Source organism: Diplotaxodon limnothrissa, linkage group LG19 (genome assembly GCF_057381915.1).
Source record: "Diplotaxodon limnothrissa isolate DT_005_m linkage group LG19, D_limnothrissa_male_GT1.1, whole genome shotgun sequence".
Taxonomy (NCBI): Eukaryota; Metazoa; Chordata; class Actinopteri; order Cichliformes; family Cichlidae; genus Diplotaxodon; species Diplotaxodon limnothrissa.
Window position 1 is genome coordinate 6,634,952 of NC_140614.1, and position 15,966 is coordinate 6,650,917.

The 15,966-nt window shown below is 42.3% G+C and overlaps 1 protein-coding gene across 2 annotated transcripts in view; it reads left to right on the forward strand.

The window, feature by feature from the left end:
* LOC146611609 (nesprin-2-like) overlaps window positions 1–15,966 on the forward strand; it is a 53,581-nt gene that overhangs the window by 30,377 nt on the left and 7,238 nt on the right. The window contains exons 34-44 of one of the 2 annotated variants that reach the window (XM_085343072.1): window positions 6,618–6,780; window positions 9,359–9,546; window positions 9,675–9,825; window positions 10,680–10,862; window positions 12,203–12,340; window positions 12,459–12,653; window positions 12,886–13,186; window positions 13,370–13,438; window positions 13,837–13,973; window positions 14,193–14,409; window positions 14,694–14,899. In XM_085343072.1, coding sequence (XP_085199198.1) covers window positions 6,618–6,780; window positions 9,359–9,546; window positions 9,675–9,825; window positions 10,680–10,862; window positions 12,203–12,340; window positions 12,459–12,653; window positions 12,886–13,186; window positions 13,370–13,438; window positions 13,837–13,973; window positions 14,193–14,409; window positions 14,694–14,899 — 1,948 coding nt within the window. The remainder of the gene's footprint in view (window positions 1–6,617; window positions 6,781–9,358; window positions 9,547–9,674; window positions 9,826–10,679; window positions 10,863–12,202; window positions 12,341–12,458; window positions 12,654–12,885; window positions 13,187–13,369; window positions 13,439–13,836; window positions 13,974–14,192; window positions 14,410–14,693; window positions 14,900–15,966) is intronic. The other variant, XM_085343071.1, reaches the window with a different exon arrangement.

Sequence of the window (15,966 nt, forward strand, 5' to 3'; positions counted from 1 at the left end):
ATTCTTCATTATCCACTTAAGAAGCTGTTGACTGAAGCTTTTTCCCCCCATTTAGTTTGAAGCACTTTCGCATAATCAAGTGGGGTAGAAAATCACCGTGTTTCCGTTTCACAAGGGAAGCAAAATTTACATGGGGCTGATTGCTGCTTTTGTGAGTCGGAGGGTATTTAAATGAAAACCTTTCAACTTTGCCACATCTACCCAGGGCGATTTTTGAGGGGCAGTTAACAATGAGTGGCATCCTATCGATTTGTAGTGTTTATATGTGTGTGAACACGGCGCCAGGTACCAGGCTTCTCCTAGTGTGGTTTGTGTTTTAAGTAGGAAAAACAAACGCAATTAAAAAAGGGGAAATTTAAAGGGTACCTTCCGTGCTTGACCACCTGTGAATGGAGAGCTTTCAGGAAAGTTCAGCTTGCAAAGTGATGAATGTTAAAATTAAAGAAAAAAATTGATACATTTATTCTACAACTTGGCCTGAGAGAGGCTGCACTAAATCCATCTATGTTGTTCATTTAGGGACAAGGGTCTTTATCATGACTGTCAGGCTGTTAGTACAGAGACATACCCTCTTCCACTAACAACAGAATGGAGACTAGAGTTGAGAGGGAGCATCACACACAATAGTGGATTTGCGCTCACTGGTCTCCTCCCCTTAAGTAACTGACCAGCATAAGATTGCTAAGCCTGCTAATGAGCCATTAGTGAGGAAACTGTGCAGTTGTCATATTCCAACTTTTTATTTCAAGTTTTTGAAAATGTTTGTGTGACACTAGTTACAATTGTTAAAATCTGTACTGGTATCAAAGCTGGGTGAAGTCTGGGTGAAGGTCTCAGTGCAGACCAGTTCTGGCACACCAAAACAGACAAACTGTATACTATTGTCTATCAAAATTTACTATCACTAGCACTAATGCACCCATAGTTAAGTGGAGTAGTTTAAGATTCTTGTTATTCATGTTATTATATCTGCTGCCAAAACCTTTGTAGGATTTGAGGCTGAGGACGAATTGCTGTGAACTGTAATAAGGGGGTAAAACCTTTCTATGCAGATAAATGTAGTCAGTGTCTGCTGATGAGTTAGTTCTTCTTTGTTGAGCCATCTGCTTCGCCAGAGGTTGTTTGGTTTCCCTAATTTTTAAATCATAGCAATCCTCCTGGCACTTAACAGTGTACACTACATTACTCTGTTTGTGTCTGGGGACTTGATCCTTGGGGTGGACTAATTTTTGGTGCAGCGAAAAATGGGTCCATTTACTTACTTGGATTGAGCATGCACCAAGACATCCGAGGGACTTCTCCAGTCTCAAAAATTGCATTCACATGAAGCCAAGAAAATATGTAGCTAGAGGTTTATGAAGTGAAGGTTGCGCAAGGGGTGTCGTGTCCGGGTAAATGTGTGGGTAAATGTTAGATAGATAGAATGTGTGAGACATTGTATAAAGTGTTTTGAATGCTCAAGTAGAACAGAAAAGTGCTATATAAGAACCAGTCCATTTACCATTTACAGCATGCACATTATACAGAGCTGAGTCAGTGGTTGGTCTCATTGGATGGTCCATTGTCAGAGTCCTGCAGGCCTCTGTCACATGTTTGGATAAGGGCTGATGAAGTTCCAAGACTAGCTGATTCAGAGTCACTGATGACTGTGGCGTGCCTCTTGCCATTGTCTGCATCTCACCCCACTAAGTTACATCAGATGACTGCTGAGGTTTGACTTGCAGAGGGATTAGATGCGCTGATACTGGCCCGCTGCTCGCCTTTGTCCCCCAAAACAAACCGGGTGCTCCGTCACCCGGCCCAGCAGCTGCTGTTTGCTAATGCGAGCCTTTGTCCTGATGGGCGCTCTGCCTCAGGGGCCACCATCCGCTCGCTTTATTGTGCGAATAAGATGCATGCAAGGCAGATGTTTGTTTTCTCTTTAAAAACATTTACCCTGCTCTGTCCAGACACCTCTCCTCCTCACACCTGGTATCTGCACAGATTTACTTCGTGTACTCTCACACAGCGTTTTTGTTTCTCAGATTATAGCACAGTCAAGCCGTTCATTTCAAGTACAGCTTTCACACATTTAGTGCCATGTTGTTTAGTTTATTTGTTTCGTTTATACGGACAGAAAGGTTGTCCTTTTGTTGCCACTCGGTTCTCTTTTCATGTGGCCATAGACCTGGTTGTCATAGTGATGGTGTTATTGCAACAGGGATTGGTTATGTGTGACAGACTGTGATATGTGAGATGGAGTCATCTTGGAGTTGATTATTTTATTTATAGGCATGTAATTGCAAATAAGTGAAATGTGAGATTTGCACTTGTGTGTATCCCTTCAACTTCTTCATGCCTGTAATCAATAATCTAAAATGAAATGTTGCAGGTCTCAGTTCACTACTCACATTTTGAGTGTGACCACCTCTAAAGTTGGCCATGTTAACGTTTAAGTCTGCAGGGATTGACTCACTTTTGGAGACTTGTTTGCTTGTGCTGTTCTTTCTTTCTGTGTTTTCTCTTGTGCACCAGGTGGCTCATTTTTATATACAGCTACCAACATAGAAGTAGTTGGCCAGCTTTGCATGTTCTGTCACACTCCCACAAAGTTATTTCATTAGTTCATTTCTGTTCTCATTTTATGACCTTTTTTTGTTGTCATTCTTCCTTCTGCTCCACCTGTTGTTTTTTTCTAACCTTTATTATTCAGACCTGTAATATATTACTTGTTCTTGGTACTCTGAGCCCGAGGGTGGTTTATTTCAATATAAAGAAGGTGGCAGATGGAAGTTTACCAACCTCGGGTTTCTGGCTGGCTCTGTCTGCGTCGGCCACTATTGGCAGTCTGAGCAACAGTTTACAGCTCCACCTTTAATGAACTTTAATGTCTTTACCTTACAGACGTCTTGAATTGTTTTAGCCTAACTGTGTACTTTTCTACTTCCTCAGTCATGGTCTTGCCACATTATCCTGAATCTCTGATATTCATGCATATTTATCAAACTCACCGAGAGACAGATGGCTTGAATGGTCTCTTATAAAGTTCAGTTGGTAGATTTTTAGCCACAGAATTAATCCTGGTTTAGCTGTGTCAGTACCCTCTGTGAAAACATGAAAAACAAATTAGTATTAAAATCTATGTTCTCTCAAGTAGTTCTGGATTTGAGAGCTACCCATCAAGCCTGGTTTATTTTCAATTTTTTAGTCCTTTAAATAGATATTTTCAAACATGTGAACTCATAACTAAATATCATATCAAACATCACTCATAAGTAAATATGAAACAAGAAGAGGAAAATTATTAATTCTGTGAATTAAGAGAAATAAAATGAAAAAAAGAAACAAAAGTTTCAAGAAAGACTGCAAAGCAGAAAAAGTATCTAGAGAAAAATACATTTTAATCAAGCTTGAATATTATTAGTTTTGGTAGTTAATTATTTGGGCAATTTCTACAGTTTCCAATGCTGGTTCTTTGTGAGTGTACCTGTCACTGCATCCAGCTGTTTGTAAAAGCTGGAAGAGGAGAAGAGAGGATGGTGAGAGGAGGGGACGGGCGGTCTGTGGAGAAGGCAGGGAGGGGAGGGATGGTGGGTTAGCGCTTGCTAGCAGATGAGCCACCATCATGGAGTAGTCTCCTCACCAGCCTGTAAGTACCTCTCACCCTGATCTGGAGACTTCATCACGCCCCGTCCGACCTGGCGCGTGAGGCTGGAAAAGCGGACGGGTGAAAGGGTGGGGGGGCAGATTGGGTGTTTTGTTATGATAAGGAGACGAAGGTTGAGGAGCAAAGGGGGATGGGCTGAGCTTTGTTGATGCAGGCACGTAGGCAGGCAGGCAGGCAGACACACACCGAGTCTTTCAGAGCTAATTCAGTTTAGCTTGGGCTTGCCTCGTGCGCGTTTACATTCAAATAAAAGGTTGGACAGCAGATGTGTATTTTTGTGAGGGTATGCAGCGGCATGTTTTTGGTGGTGTTCTCCGTTCCTCTGTCTAGTGCAACATCATCACATATGGTACAGATGTGCAGCCCAGAGCTCACACCTGCACAGAGACACATAAAAACAAACATGCATCATCAGCTAAATATGGAGCAGGGGAACCCCTGTTCTATCTCTGCTACTGGGGCAGCAACAGCATCCAACATTCTCAGTCTGTGTCTGTATGCAAAGCAGAAAACTTGGTGGGCTCAATGCAGCTTGTTGCTGCATCAGACTCATTGTTGCATCATTGAGCTGTACTGCCTCGTATGCACAGTGGGCACATTGATTAGTACATGACACACAGCTACACTTTTTATTGTAGTTCTGGACGACATTACTGCTACTTTCAATGAAATCAGTGGACATAAATGACCCTGGAGAGACAAATCTAATAGACTGTTAAGAGCAACCTAGAGAAAAGCAAACAAACAGCATCCCAGCTCGCTCTGAAGATCCACTTTAACTTCACAGGAGGTTTCTTCATGTCAATAAGGAGTTTTTTCTTCCCACTGTTGCCAAGCGCCTCCTCCTAGGGGGCCGTCTGATTGTTGGGCTTTCTGTATTACAGTGTTTATTGCTATATGGATAAAAATGAATAAATTGAATTAAGTCCCATCATAATAACTTACAAAATTTGAAGTTAGACAATTGTTGAAAAATTTTGTTAATAATTAATGTATTTTTTAACCCAATTTTTAATTGGGTTAAAAAATACATTAATAAAAAACATTACAAATGTGATTAATTAGAGAGCAAAGATCCAGATGTGAGGTATAAATCATTTAAAACATTTATTGAGATAAGCTAAGGTTATATATTCATACATCTGCACTGACCAAGAATTGCCAAAAGATTCATGAGTGGGTGTATTGTAAGGAAATCAAAAGCATTCACAAAACCCAGAATAACCCAGAACACCACAGAAGTGATGTGAAACGACATTCACAATGAAGTCTCATTGATCAGCTATACAATATTTTTTAGGCCACCTGATCCAAATTCATATCAAATGCAATAATCCAAATAACGTCTTAAAGTCCTCTAAACATTGTCCCCTCAACCTTAAAGCACAATGATAACCAGCAGTTAAGAGTGAACGGAGGAAAGAAAACTTCACCTGTAGCTTTGAGAAAGAGTTTTGAACTTGAAAATTAATAACGATACTTAAAATACTATAATAGTATAATAATCTATAACATTACTTTTATTTCACTAAAAGTTTTGGCATTCAGGTCGAAGTATAGCATAAATGGCAGAGGCTGTCATTAGGCTCTAAAGGTGTTCCAAATGTTTCTTATTTTTGTGGCACCAAAGAAATGAAAGGCAGTGCATAATATTTTCAGCAAAAGGGAATAAGAAAAACCTTACATACAGCAGATGAACGTCTGTATCCAACACGTACACAAAACTCCAAATGACTAATAATCCTTTAAGTGGTCAAACAGCTTAAGGTGGCAACAACCACAATGTCATTATGATTTCAGATTGTCTGCTTTTACTTGACAGCACAGAGAACACAGGAGTGATAAATAAACTCTGCTCTTCACTGAGTTTTCCTTCTTGAGGTACTTGGAGCGGTTTGATGTGTTTTTTCCAGTAAATTTTTGTTACTGAGAGACATGATCATTAAGAAACTTTCTCTGTCACACAGTTTGTGTGCCGAGTTTATTCTTTCAACTACAAAAATATCTTAACAAAAACTTGTTGTTGGATAGTTGTCTTCATGTCATTCCCCAGTTTTTGTAACCCGCTGATGTCACTAAAAGTCATGTTGTTGTTTTTTTAATTTGGCGTTGGGCCGGTGTATCGAACAAATTCCAGGACGTTTGAGGACATTAGGTGCCCCATCCTTGCTATGGCTAAGATAGAAGCTGCAAAAACATATTTGTGTTAAGAGCAGTGACAGATCTATAATTAACAGACCACACTCTGGATGTGAGTTCCATCCGAGCCTGCAATTTAGTGAATATTAAGATGTGGAATTTTTTACTTCTGGTCACATGACGTTGCTGAGTCACCTCTCTCCTCTCTGCGTGTGTTGTGGAATGAACCGATGTAGGTCACTGACCTGAGAGCTGTGCTGGAATGCAGCCGCTCTCTCAGACAACACGCAGCTCTCAGTCAGATGTAGGTCAGCTTGCAGCGTGGCTTATAATGGCTCCCGTTGTGTCATTCGTTGGAACGACAGCAGCGCTTCCCACACAAAGTTAAAACCTGCCACAGTGCTAATGTGTGACATGGGGCTGAACGTAGCGTTCACAGTGGCAGGTTGATGGGTGTTTGCTCAGCATCCTTAGTGTCCTAATTCAGTTTTTTGTCTCCTCAAATTGCATGATGAAAACAAAACCTTGTGTTACACACTTGAGACAAACAGACAAACAAATGCATGCATTATTTAAAGAGCTGGTGTATGTAAGACTTGCAGATTTTGACTTCAGATGCAGGCTGCTGCTTGCTAAAGCTGTTTACATGTATTATGTTCCTTTAAGCTATTTAACATACCTGTAGCTTTAGGCAGAGAGCCACAAATGGGGCACAGAAGTCAGAAACTGACTGGGGGAATTTTTTTTGAAGGTTTTTTACCCTTTCTGGTGATCTGTGACAAGCTAAACTCCAGTGAGAACTGTTCTAATGTGATGCATCTTTCCTCGACAGGGTGAGGAAGCTGAAAGAGACGCTGGTGACGGTGCAGCAGCTTGATAAGAACATGAGCAACCTGCGGACGTGGTTGTCCCGTATTGAGACAGAGCTAGCCAAGCCGGTGGTCTACAGCACCTGCCACAGTGATGAGATTCAGAGGAAACTAGCTGAACAGCAGGTGGGCAAAGATGGAAGGACTTGTGTGAGATGCATTAACTTATGAAAGTGTGTATTTTTAAAGATTCAGTCAAAACCTACAAAGTCCTGCAAGACCAGGAAACTAAAGATCTAAAATTTCATTTCAAGATCTACATGAAGTACCTCTTAATAACTAATATAACCTCTAAGAAGAAGAGAACAGTTGGCACAATGCTGTGTGACAACTGGAGTGATTATTTCTTTGATTGTTTGGTATTTAAAGCCAATCGCCTCCCACAGCCATGTGAAAAAGGAAGATCTCATGAAAGGTGAGCAAATCACCTTTTATGGTTTCTTTGTGGAAGAAAAACTAGAGCTCTCTGTACAAATCTACTGAACTCGGACATCTTCAAGGTAAAAAAAGGAAAAAGGGGCACTTAAAGTGCTATTTTAGAAATGCACGAGGTAGAATTAGGACTCCACTGTGAGGGGAGACATTGCGTCTGGTTTTAAACCCTTTATGTTATGGCCACCCTGTGGTGGTCCAAAGCATACTAACATAAGAGTGAATAATGTGCGCTGCAAAGTAAAATCTCAGCAAGGCTCTGCTAAGAGAGGAGTTTGTGAAGGAGAGAGCTGTCACGCTGGGCTGAGAGATGGTAAATGCGCTGAGAGGCAGAGCTCATGAGGAGGTCCAAAAAAAGGTAAATGGACTTTAGCCTGTTACTCAATTTGTCATCTGCCATATAGCAGTACTTTGGGAAATGGCTAAAAGTTCCAGGTCTTAGAGCAAAGATGGGTGGAAGGGTTCAGAGGGAGAAATATTGTTTTTATGTCTTGGGTAGAGTTGCCTGTTTGCCTCTCGGGTTTTGGAAAAATCTCATATAGATATGCACGTTTGATAGTACGGATGAGATCAGGTGACAGTGGTTGTTGGACCTGTGGTTCATTTTGCATTTTTTAATCACTGGATTAAACATTTAAATGCACACGTATATAGCATTAAATGTGACAAATGGGCACATTCCCTTTAAACCCACAATGTGTTTATTCTTGTTTTAAAAAAGGGTTAGGGTACGTTGGTCAAAATATGTGAATTTGCTAAAGTCAGACCACATTATCAACAAGCACAGTAATGCTTTAAAAGAACAGAATAACTCCCAGACCTACCTTGATTAAATGCATGAATAGAATACAACATAGTGTTTATTTATTTATAGTGTTTATTTTGTAAAAGAGTAAACACCAACCCTGCAGCACTTTTTGGCAGGGCTTTTTTAAATTGTTCATTCTGTATTCTGTCATGTATGCAATTTTTGGTTACTGTGAAGGTATGTAGGTACACGCGTTAAACAAATGCAAACAGAGAACGTAACATCGCATTTGAAACATTTTGAAAGTTTTTTACAAAAACCTTTAGATGTTAACAAGGGTTCAGTGAGATTGTCCCACCCATTAAGCAGGAGGTACATATACACACACACGCACGCATATATATTATTGTTTCCATTTTATATAACTGCAACTCTTTCAGCTTTACCACATTATTTTAGAAATAAGTACTAAAACTCAGTGATCAGCCTTTCCCTTAAAAGCTGGGCCCCACAAACTGGTTGACATGAGCCACTTTTTCTGTGAGAAACTCAACATTTTCTGAACTTCTGAAAGTGCTCTACTCTGCCACAAGCATGTCAGCCTGAGTGCTCCTTACTTTTTTGGGGTCTAAAATGCGACTGACTGCTACGTAGTAACTGAACTTGTCAGCACTGCTAGTAACCCAAGAGTTTGGAGAATTTTCTTTCTTTTTTTATGTCTTTTTTTTTATGATGGATTTGGGGGTCAAAGCAAGCACAGATGTGTTCATTTGACAAGTTAACAGTGAAAGGGGTTCAATTGCACTAATTTCTTAAATCACTGAATATCTCTAGCTAATGATTTTTCTTCACTCAGAATTTTACAGATCTGTGCAGTTCAGGGGAAAAGATACACTTAGAATCTGCAAAACAAATTGGACTCCAGCTTTCTGTCTAAATCTGGACAGGGACGTGTCTGAAGAAATAGAGCTCATATCTGATGAAAGAAATGGTGGCAGTTGTAAAGGAGTGAAATGGAGACAGATGACAGGCAAAATGAAAGGAGACGAATTCGAATCGGCGTGGCGATGTGCAGAGCCTTAAAGAAATTGGACTTCTCCTGTTCCTCAGAAAAAGGCTGCAGGTCTCTCCATTAGCAGATGAGGGATGGCTGAAATGACTCCTGTGTGGATAGGCACTTTAAGCTTTCACTGGTCACCATGGCAACCTAGAGAGTGGTAACTTTGAACAAACAAAAAGTGGTGTCCAGCCCCAGTGCTTACGTACTCACACACACACTCACACACACACACTCACACAAACTCTGGGAAAAGGCAAAAATGAGGAAAAAACTAAGAACATAACACCAAGGGCCAAAACGAACAGCACCCGGGAATCATGCTGTGCTGTGTCTACAGATTGCAGGCCTCAAAACAAACCAGAAAAATACAGAGTTTGGGTTTTACTTTGTGATTTCTAGAAGAGGAGAAAGTTAAAGAAAAAGTTTTTTTGTCTTTTGTTTTATCTGTGCCGGTTGGCATTCAGGATCTGCAACGGGACATCGAGCAGCACACAGAGAGCGTGGCCTCGGTGCTGACGCTGTGCGACGTCCTGCTCCACGATGCCGATGCCTGCGGCAGTGACTCGGAGAACGACTCGATCCAGCAGACCACCCTCAGCCTGGACCGCCGCTGGAGAAACATCTGTGCCATGTCCATGGAGAGGAGGATGAGGTGAGCAGCCAGGAAGGGTTGAAGATTGTTTACTGATTCTTTAGTTTACAGTGGTTGGAGGGGTCTTACACCTTCCAGAGCTCGGGCTACTGTGATTAGAAGTTAACATGTGCCTTTTCTGCCCTCAGAATTGAGGAAACGTGGCGTCTCTGGTGTAAGTTCCTCGATGACTACTCTCGCTTTGAACACTGGCTGAAGACGGCAGAACTGACAGCAGCCAGCCCCGACTCCGCCGACGTCCTCTACACCAGCGCCAAGGAGGAACTCAAGAAGTTTGAGGTCAGCAGATTATTTTGCTCTCTGTTTGGGTGGACCTAAATAATTGGGATTTCTGTGCATTCTGATATTAGCACTACAGGAAAAGCCAGGGGTATGTTAAAATGTAAAAAGGTCAGCTCATTCATTAAAAAAAGGAAAGGAAATTATAAACTCCCTTTTGAAAAGAAGAAGCCGGTAGCACCAGGCAGCCACTTGCTGTGATGGGTGAGGGAGACAGGACAGCATGAATGTCTGGTCCAGAGGGAAAAAGGTTCAGCAGCTGTTAAATAGCTGTTTTCAATTTTTGTTTTTCTTTCTAATTTTATATTTCCCTTGAATCAGCAGACACCAAAGACGCATCAAACACAGTTTTAAGTGCTCAGGTGTCCTGTTGCGCTGTGACTCACTGGTGACCTTTGGTGCGCTGGTCTAGATTAGAAGCACAGATTAGTGTCTGGTAATCTGGAATTTGCTGAAATGCCTTCATTTCTACAGCAACAGGGAACCAGTGTATATAGTGGTGTTTAAAAAATACCAGTGACCTACATTATGTATCCTGGCTGTCAGTGACATATTATGGAAGCTGTGGAGTGTCATTATTAAAGATGCAAATCAGCTGTGGGTTGTATTTATAAAGAAAAGGTTATTTCACACAGCCTTATAACCAGTGCTCGCATTTCTGTTGTGGAATCAACAAAATTTGCTTTAACAACTTTCTGTAAGTGACTAGTTGTTCTTTGTTTTCAGGGGATTTTTTCTTAACGTAATCTTCAACACGGCTATGTTAACAGATACATCAAAGCATGTGCACTCTATTAAAGCACCCGCTCCAGCTTGAAGTGTTCTTCTCATTGACACTCATGTGTGACTTTCAGGCATTCCAGCGGCAGGTTCATGAGCGCCTGACTCAGCTGGAGCTGGTCAACAAACAGTACCGCCGTCTGGCCCGAGAGAACCGCACCGACGCCGCCAGCAAACTTAAGGTCATGGTCCACGAGGGGAACCAGCGGTGGGACAGCCTGCAGAGGAGGGTCGCAGCCGTGCTCCGCAGACTGAAGGTGAGAAAGGAGGTCGGAGGTCAGGACTGGCTGAAGGTACCTTAGGAAAGCTACTCTGTTAGAAGCAAGAGTGACTGTAAAATTAAAAAAATAAATAGATATACATACATATATATATTTATATATAAACAGAAATCAAACATTGTTGTGTTTCAGGCATTATCAGATGATCTGTGTAGTATCTCCCTGCTTCACGCTAAGCTGTCAGGATTTAGGTCACCTCTCAGACGGTGACAGGGCACATGGCATCATGTTGGCAGGGAGGCGTTTTCCTCGTGCCATGTGCTTCTGAACAGATGGAGATGTTTTTGTTGCTTTATGGAGATGCCTTGTAATCAAAGAATTCCGCTGCTTGGTGCCAATTGCCAATAAGGCACGTACAGCGGCAAGAGCTCTCACAAAATCAGATTTTCTGCGACATTATGGGCTACATTAATGGGAAATGATTAATACAAAAAACACAAGTGTAGAGAGTCTGTAACCATAACTGTGCAGATGGGTTCTGTATCACCAGTTTGCATCACAGTAGTTGTTACTAAGGTTGGGCGATATGTAAAGTTTTTCAAACCGACAATCGTTAGTCCAGTAAATAACGATATATTTGCACAGGTGACTTTTTGATGGGCGGAGCAATGTAATCATGCATGGACTGAGTTGCGCATTTAGAAGGAGGGAATATTTTACCTTCTTTTCTTGTTTGTTTCAGTATTAATATAGCTCTTTTTTGCTTCATTCATTTATTTGAGATTCGCCAAATCACACAAAAGACTTCATGTCTGAGATTGTTTTTTAATGTTCGCTGGAAGAGACATTTTGATCTTTAACTTACTTTTTGTATAATTTTGTATTTGTTGTTTGGTTGAGTGTGTAAGTCAGATAAACACTGGAACAGCCTGTAAACACGGTTATAGTGGACAAAAGAAGCCAGTTTCCCTTTCTTTTCCTCCCCATCTCCCCACATAGGCTACTGCCTTTCTGTCTTTCTGTTAAGAGTAATTGAATTGAGTAATTGAATCACTGCATTTGGGCGCACTCTGAGGAGGGTGCGTTAGTTCGCAGATAGAAGAGGGTACCGTAAAAAAGGCTCTATTATTTTTTCTGTCGACTGCTTCTCTTAGCTTCAACATTATTAACAAACTTACTCATGGGCAAATAAATAAATAAATAAATAAATCGCTCTTTTGGTGAAAGGCTCAGCCTATCAACAATCGCCCAACCTTATGTGACACTACACTTACACAGCAAGTTGATATCTGGATCACATAAGCCGGCTATATTTGTAGCACACAGTTTATGGCATCAAAGGAATATACTAAAAGTAATATTTCTGTCCTATTCAGTATTTTACGTCTCAAAGAGAAGACTTTGAGGGAACTCGTGAGGGGATCCTCGTTTGGCTGACTGAAATGGACCTTCAGCTCACCAATGTAGAGCACTTCTCAGAGAGCGATATCGAAGAGAAAATGAGAGAGCTAAACGTGAGTATTTCCCTACTGATGTTGCGCTGTAACATTATCCTGTTTACATATTGATGGACTGGCTGGGTCTCTCACTGGCTGAAATATTTTCATACCGTCGTGTCATTTACCTCTGCAGGGTTTTCAGCAGGAGATTACCCTGAACACCAACAAAATCGATGCCCTGATCGTATTTGGGGAGAACCTGATCCAGAAGAGTGCTCCTCTGGACGCTGTGCTTATTGAGGATGAGCTGGAGGAGCTCCACTCCTACTGCCAGGAGGTGTTTGGCAGAGTGGCTCGCTTCCATCACCGCCTAGTCAATAGACGTCCGGTTAGTAGTATAAATGACTCAGAAAAAATAAAAAAGCTGGAGTTTTCTCAGACTGGCTGTACCTGTAAACTGCTGCTCTGAGAATGAATGGGATAAAAGCATTTGTTTTTGTTTTGTTTTTTTTAATCTGAGGACATGCTTGATTTTTTAAATATGTGTCTAACTCACAGACATGAACTTCAAGAGACATTTGTCATCTTATTTATCAGGGTTTTTTTTTTCCAACCTGCAGGTTCTGGAGGAGGAGGAGAGGGAGATGTCAGACCGAGACACAGACCGAGACGATTCACCCGATTTGACCCCGTCCTGGATGGCGGAGAGGAGAAGGAAGGAGGTGGATATAGCAGTGGGAGGAGTTTCAGGTGGACCACAGGTGATGTGCCACCTCCTGGTACCCCCTATAGAGCGATCAGGAAGAGAGACCCCCCTCAGTGTGGATTCCATCCCCCTAGAGTGGGATCACACAGTCGACGTGGGGGGGTCATCATCCCATGAGGACGACGAGGATGCCACCTTCTTCAGCGCTCTGTCAGGTTAGCTTCGTGTCAGGACTTTAGGCTCATGGGTTAAGTTATGTTATATAGCATTCTGTATTAATTCTTCAGATGAAAAAAGCTGAAAAAAAGCCGTTTTTGATATTCCTGTAACACCTTTAACACCTTTGCAGATCTCCATATCCTCAGCTGTGAGACTTTAACCTCCACTGTTTCTTACAGACATGAAGGTCACAGAGAATTCAGAGTCGTTTTTTAAAGTGACTGCCAGTGCAGTGAAAGCAGCCTCGGGTAGGCGCTCTGCCTCCTGCATGTGTCTGCTTTGCTATGCATTTTTTTTCAACTAGCATCCTGCTTTCACCTTTTTTAATCTTTTCTCTTATTTCACCCCATTTCCACCATGAGTCACAAATGTGGCTGCGCACGGCCGCAAATTATCATTCACTTTGAAATGTTTGGTTTGGTTTGGTTAGCGATTGAAGATCATGAGACCTGCATGATACTGCAAGTCGGTTGTGTGTGTTTCTTCAATCCATTTGTGGTTTATTCATTTGGTTTATGCACGGTGAACCTTTTCATGCATGTGTCGGAGGGCTGGTGAAAGGAGCTGTCTTTCCATCATTACTCTTGTCACTGAAGTTTTTATTTGAAATTTAACAGTCACTGTTTTCTCCTCTCGGTCTCCTCAGTGAAGTCAGTGACTGACATGCCGAGCTGGCATCTGCCTGGCTCCCCGGAGAGGAAACAGCTTCCTCGAGATATCATCCAAGCCCTGAGCTCTTTCCCTACACATACAAACGGCACTTCCTTCCATCAGCAGGGCTATGTACGTACAAACACACGATACTTATTGGGTCCAACGTCAGGTCCAAATTAAACACAATAGAAATGGTACACTATGATAGATTTTTGAAGACTTTTTATCATCTTTCATATTTCTAAGAATAAAACACATAGGCATAAGAATGCAGAGTGCTTCCTTTTTTCTTTTTTTTTAAACCAGTGTAACGCCTCAAACTGATTGTGTGTGTATCTGTGTGTTCAGGCGAAGCTAATGTCAGAGTGCAGTGGCAGCATCGACAGCGTGAAGAGGGTCAAACTCATGCTGAACGATGAGGAGGAGCTGGAGGATGCAGGCCTGACCAGCAGCACGGCCAGCAAGCATACCAGCACGGGTACGCAGACAGAGATAACCGCAGGTGCGAGAGGTCTCACTCTGTTTGAAACATGTAACAGTAGGGATCATGCTGGAGGTCCTGAAGGCAAGTCGGAAAACACATTTTCAGAAAATCCACACACTAAAATACAGGACAAAAATTTACTAACATGGACTCAAACTCCAAATGTACCTTTGTTGATAATGGAGCAAGGAAATAGACCAGAGGCTGCCAAAGCTCTTGGGTCTGGCAGATCCACCTGAGACGTCTTTGAAAAAAAGAGGACATAAAAGGGGGATGGATAGTGGAGTACAGAAATCTTGAACAGATCCGTGTGTGTGGCAAGTAGCATTTATACACATACTCATCCCTCTTCCTTGTTTCCTCAGGTGTTATCGAGCGCTGGGAGCTGCTACAAGCACATAAAAACGCAGCGGACATCAAGCAGGACCTGGAACAGTGGCAGAAGCTTAACTCTGACCTGTCTGATGTCACTTCCTGGCTTGGCAGGGTGCTGCCAGAGCTGGAGAGGCTGAAGAGAATAGCACCGTCCACCAGCATCCGAGACATCGAGGTCAACATCAGGAAACTCAAGGTAACAACCAATGTGAGAGCAGGAGGACGTTCGCGGAAGTAAAATAGGCAAATGAAAAAGTGAAACCTTGGGATATTTTCCTAGGATGGGCATAACTGAAGTGTATACGCTGCTCAAAAAACATGAAAGGAACATTTAGAAAACAATCATGTTGGATGGCTGCATATATGGACTGACTAATGTGATAGGAACAAAAGGACGCCACATCATTTGATGGGGCCGAAAATTATAAACCTACAGAGGGGTGAATTCAAACGGACCGTGAAAATCAAAATGAAAAAATTACAAAGCACGCTAGTCCATTCTGCAGAAATTTCATTGCAGCAACTCAGAAATGCTACTCAACACTTTGCTTGGCCCCCATGTGCTTTTATGCATGCCTCATGGACGGTGTCCTGGGGGATTTCCTCCCAAATCTGGACACTCTGAGGTGTAACCTGGCAGCATCGGCTGAACCAAAACATAATGTCCAGGAGGTATTCTATTGAATTTAGGTGAGCGTCGAGGCCAGTCAGTAGTATAAATTACTTCATGCTCCAACTCCAAGGCTGGGGGAGCCAAGGACTCACTGCACCAGTGTAGAGTCTGACAAGATGTTCATCCCAATACTTGGGAATCAAGGTGCTGTTGCCTGTTACAGGCAGCGTAATTTTCTTCTTGACTTCTTCAGACCATGTCACATGTGCTCAGGGTGGACCTGCTCTTGTGCGGTGCTGCTCATCTGTGAAAAGCACAGGGTGGGTTGCCAATTTTGGTATTCTATGGCAAATGCCAGTTGGACTCCACAGTGCTGGGCAGTGAGCACAGAGCCCACTGAAGGTCATTTTGTAGCTCTGGAAGAGCTCATCCTGTTACTCCTTGCACAGAAACAGATATCAGTCCAGCTGATGGATTAAGGGCCTTCTATGGCTCTGTCCAGCTCTCCTAGTCTCCTGCCTGTCTCCTGGAATCTCTTCCATACTCTTGAGACTGTGATGGGAGACACAGCAAACCTTCTGGCAATCTCACGTATTGATGTGCCATCATAGAGGAGTTGGACTACCTGTGTAACCTCTGTAAGGTCCAGG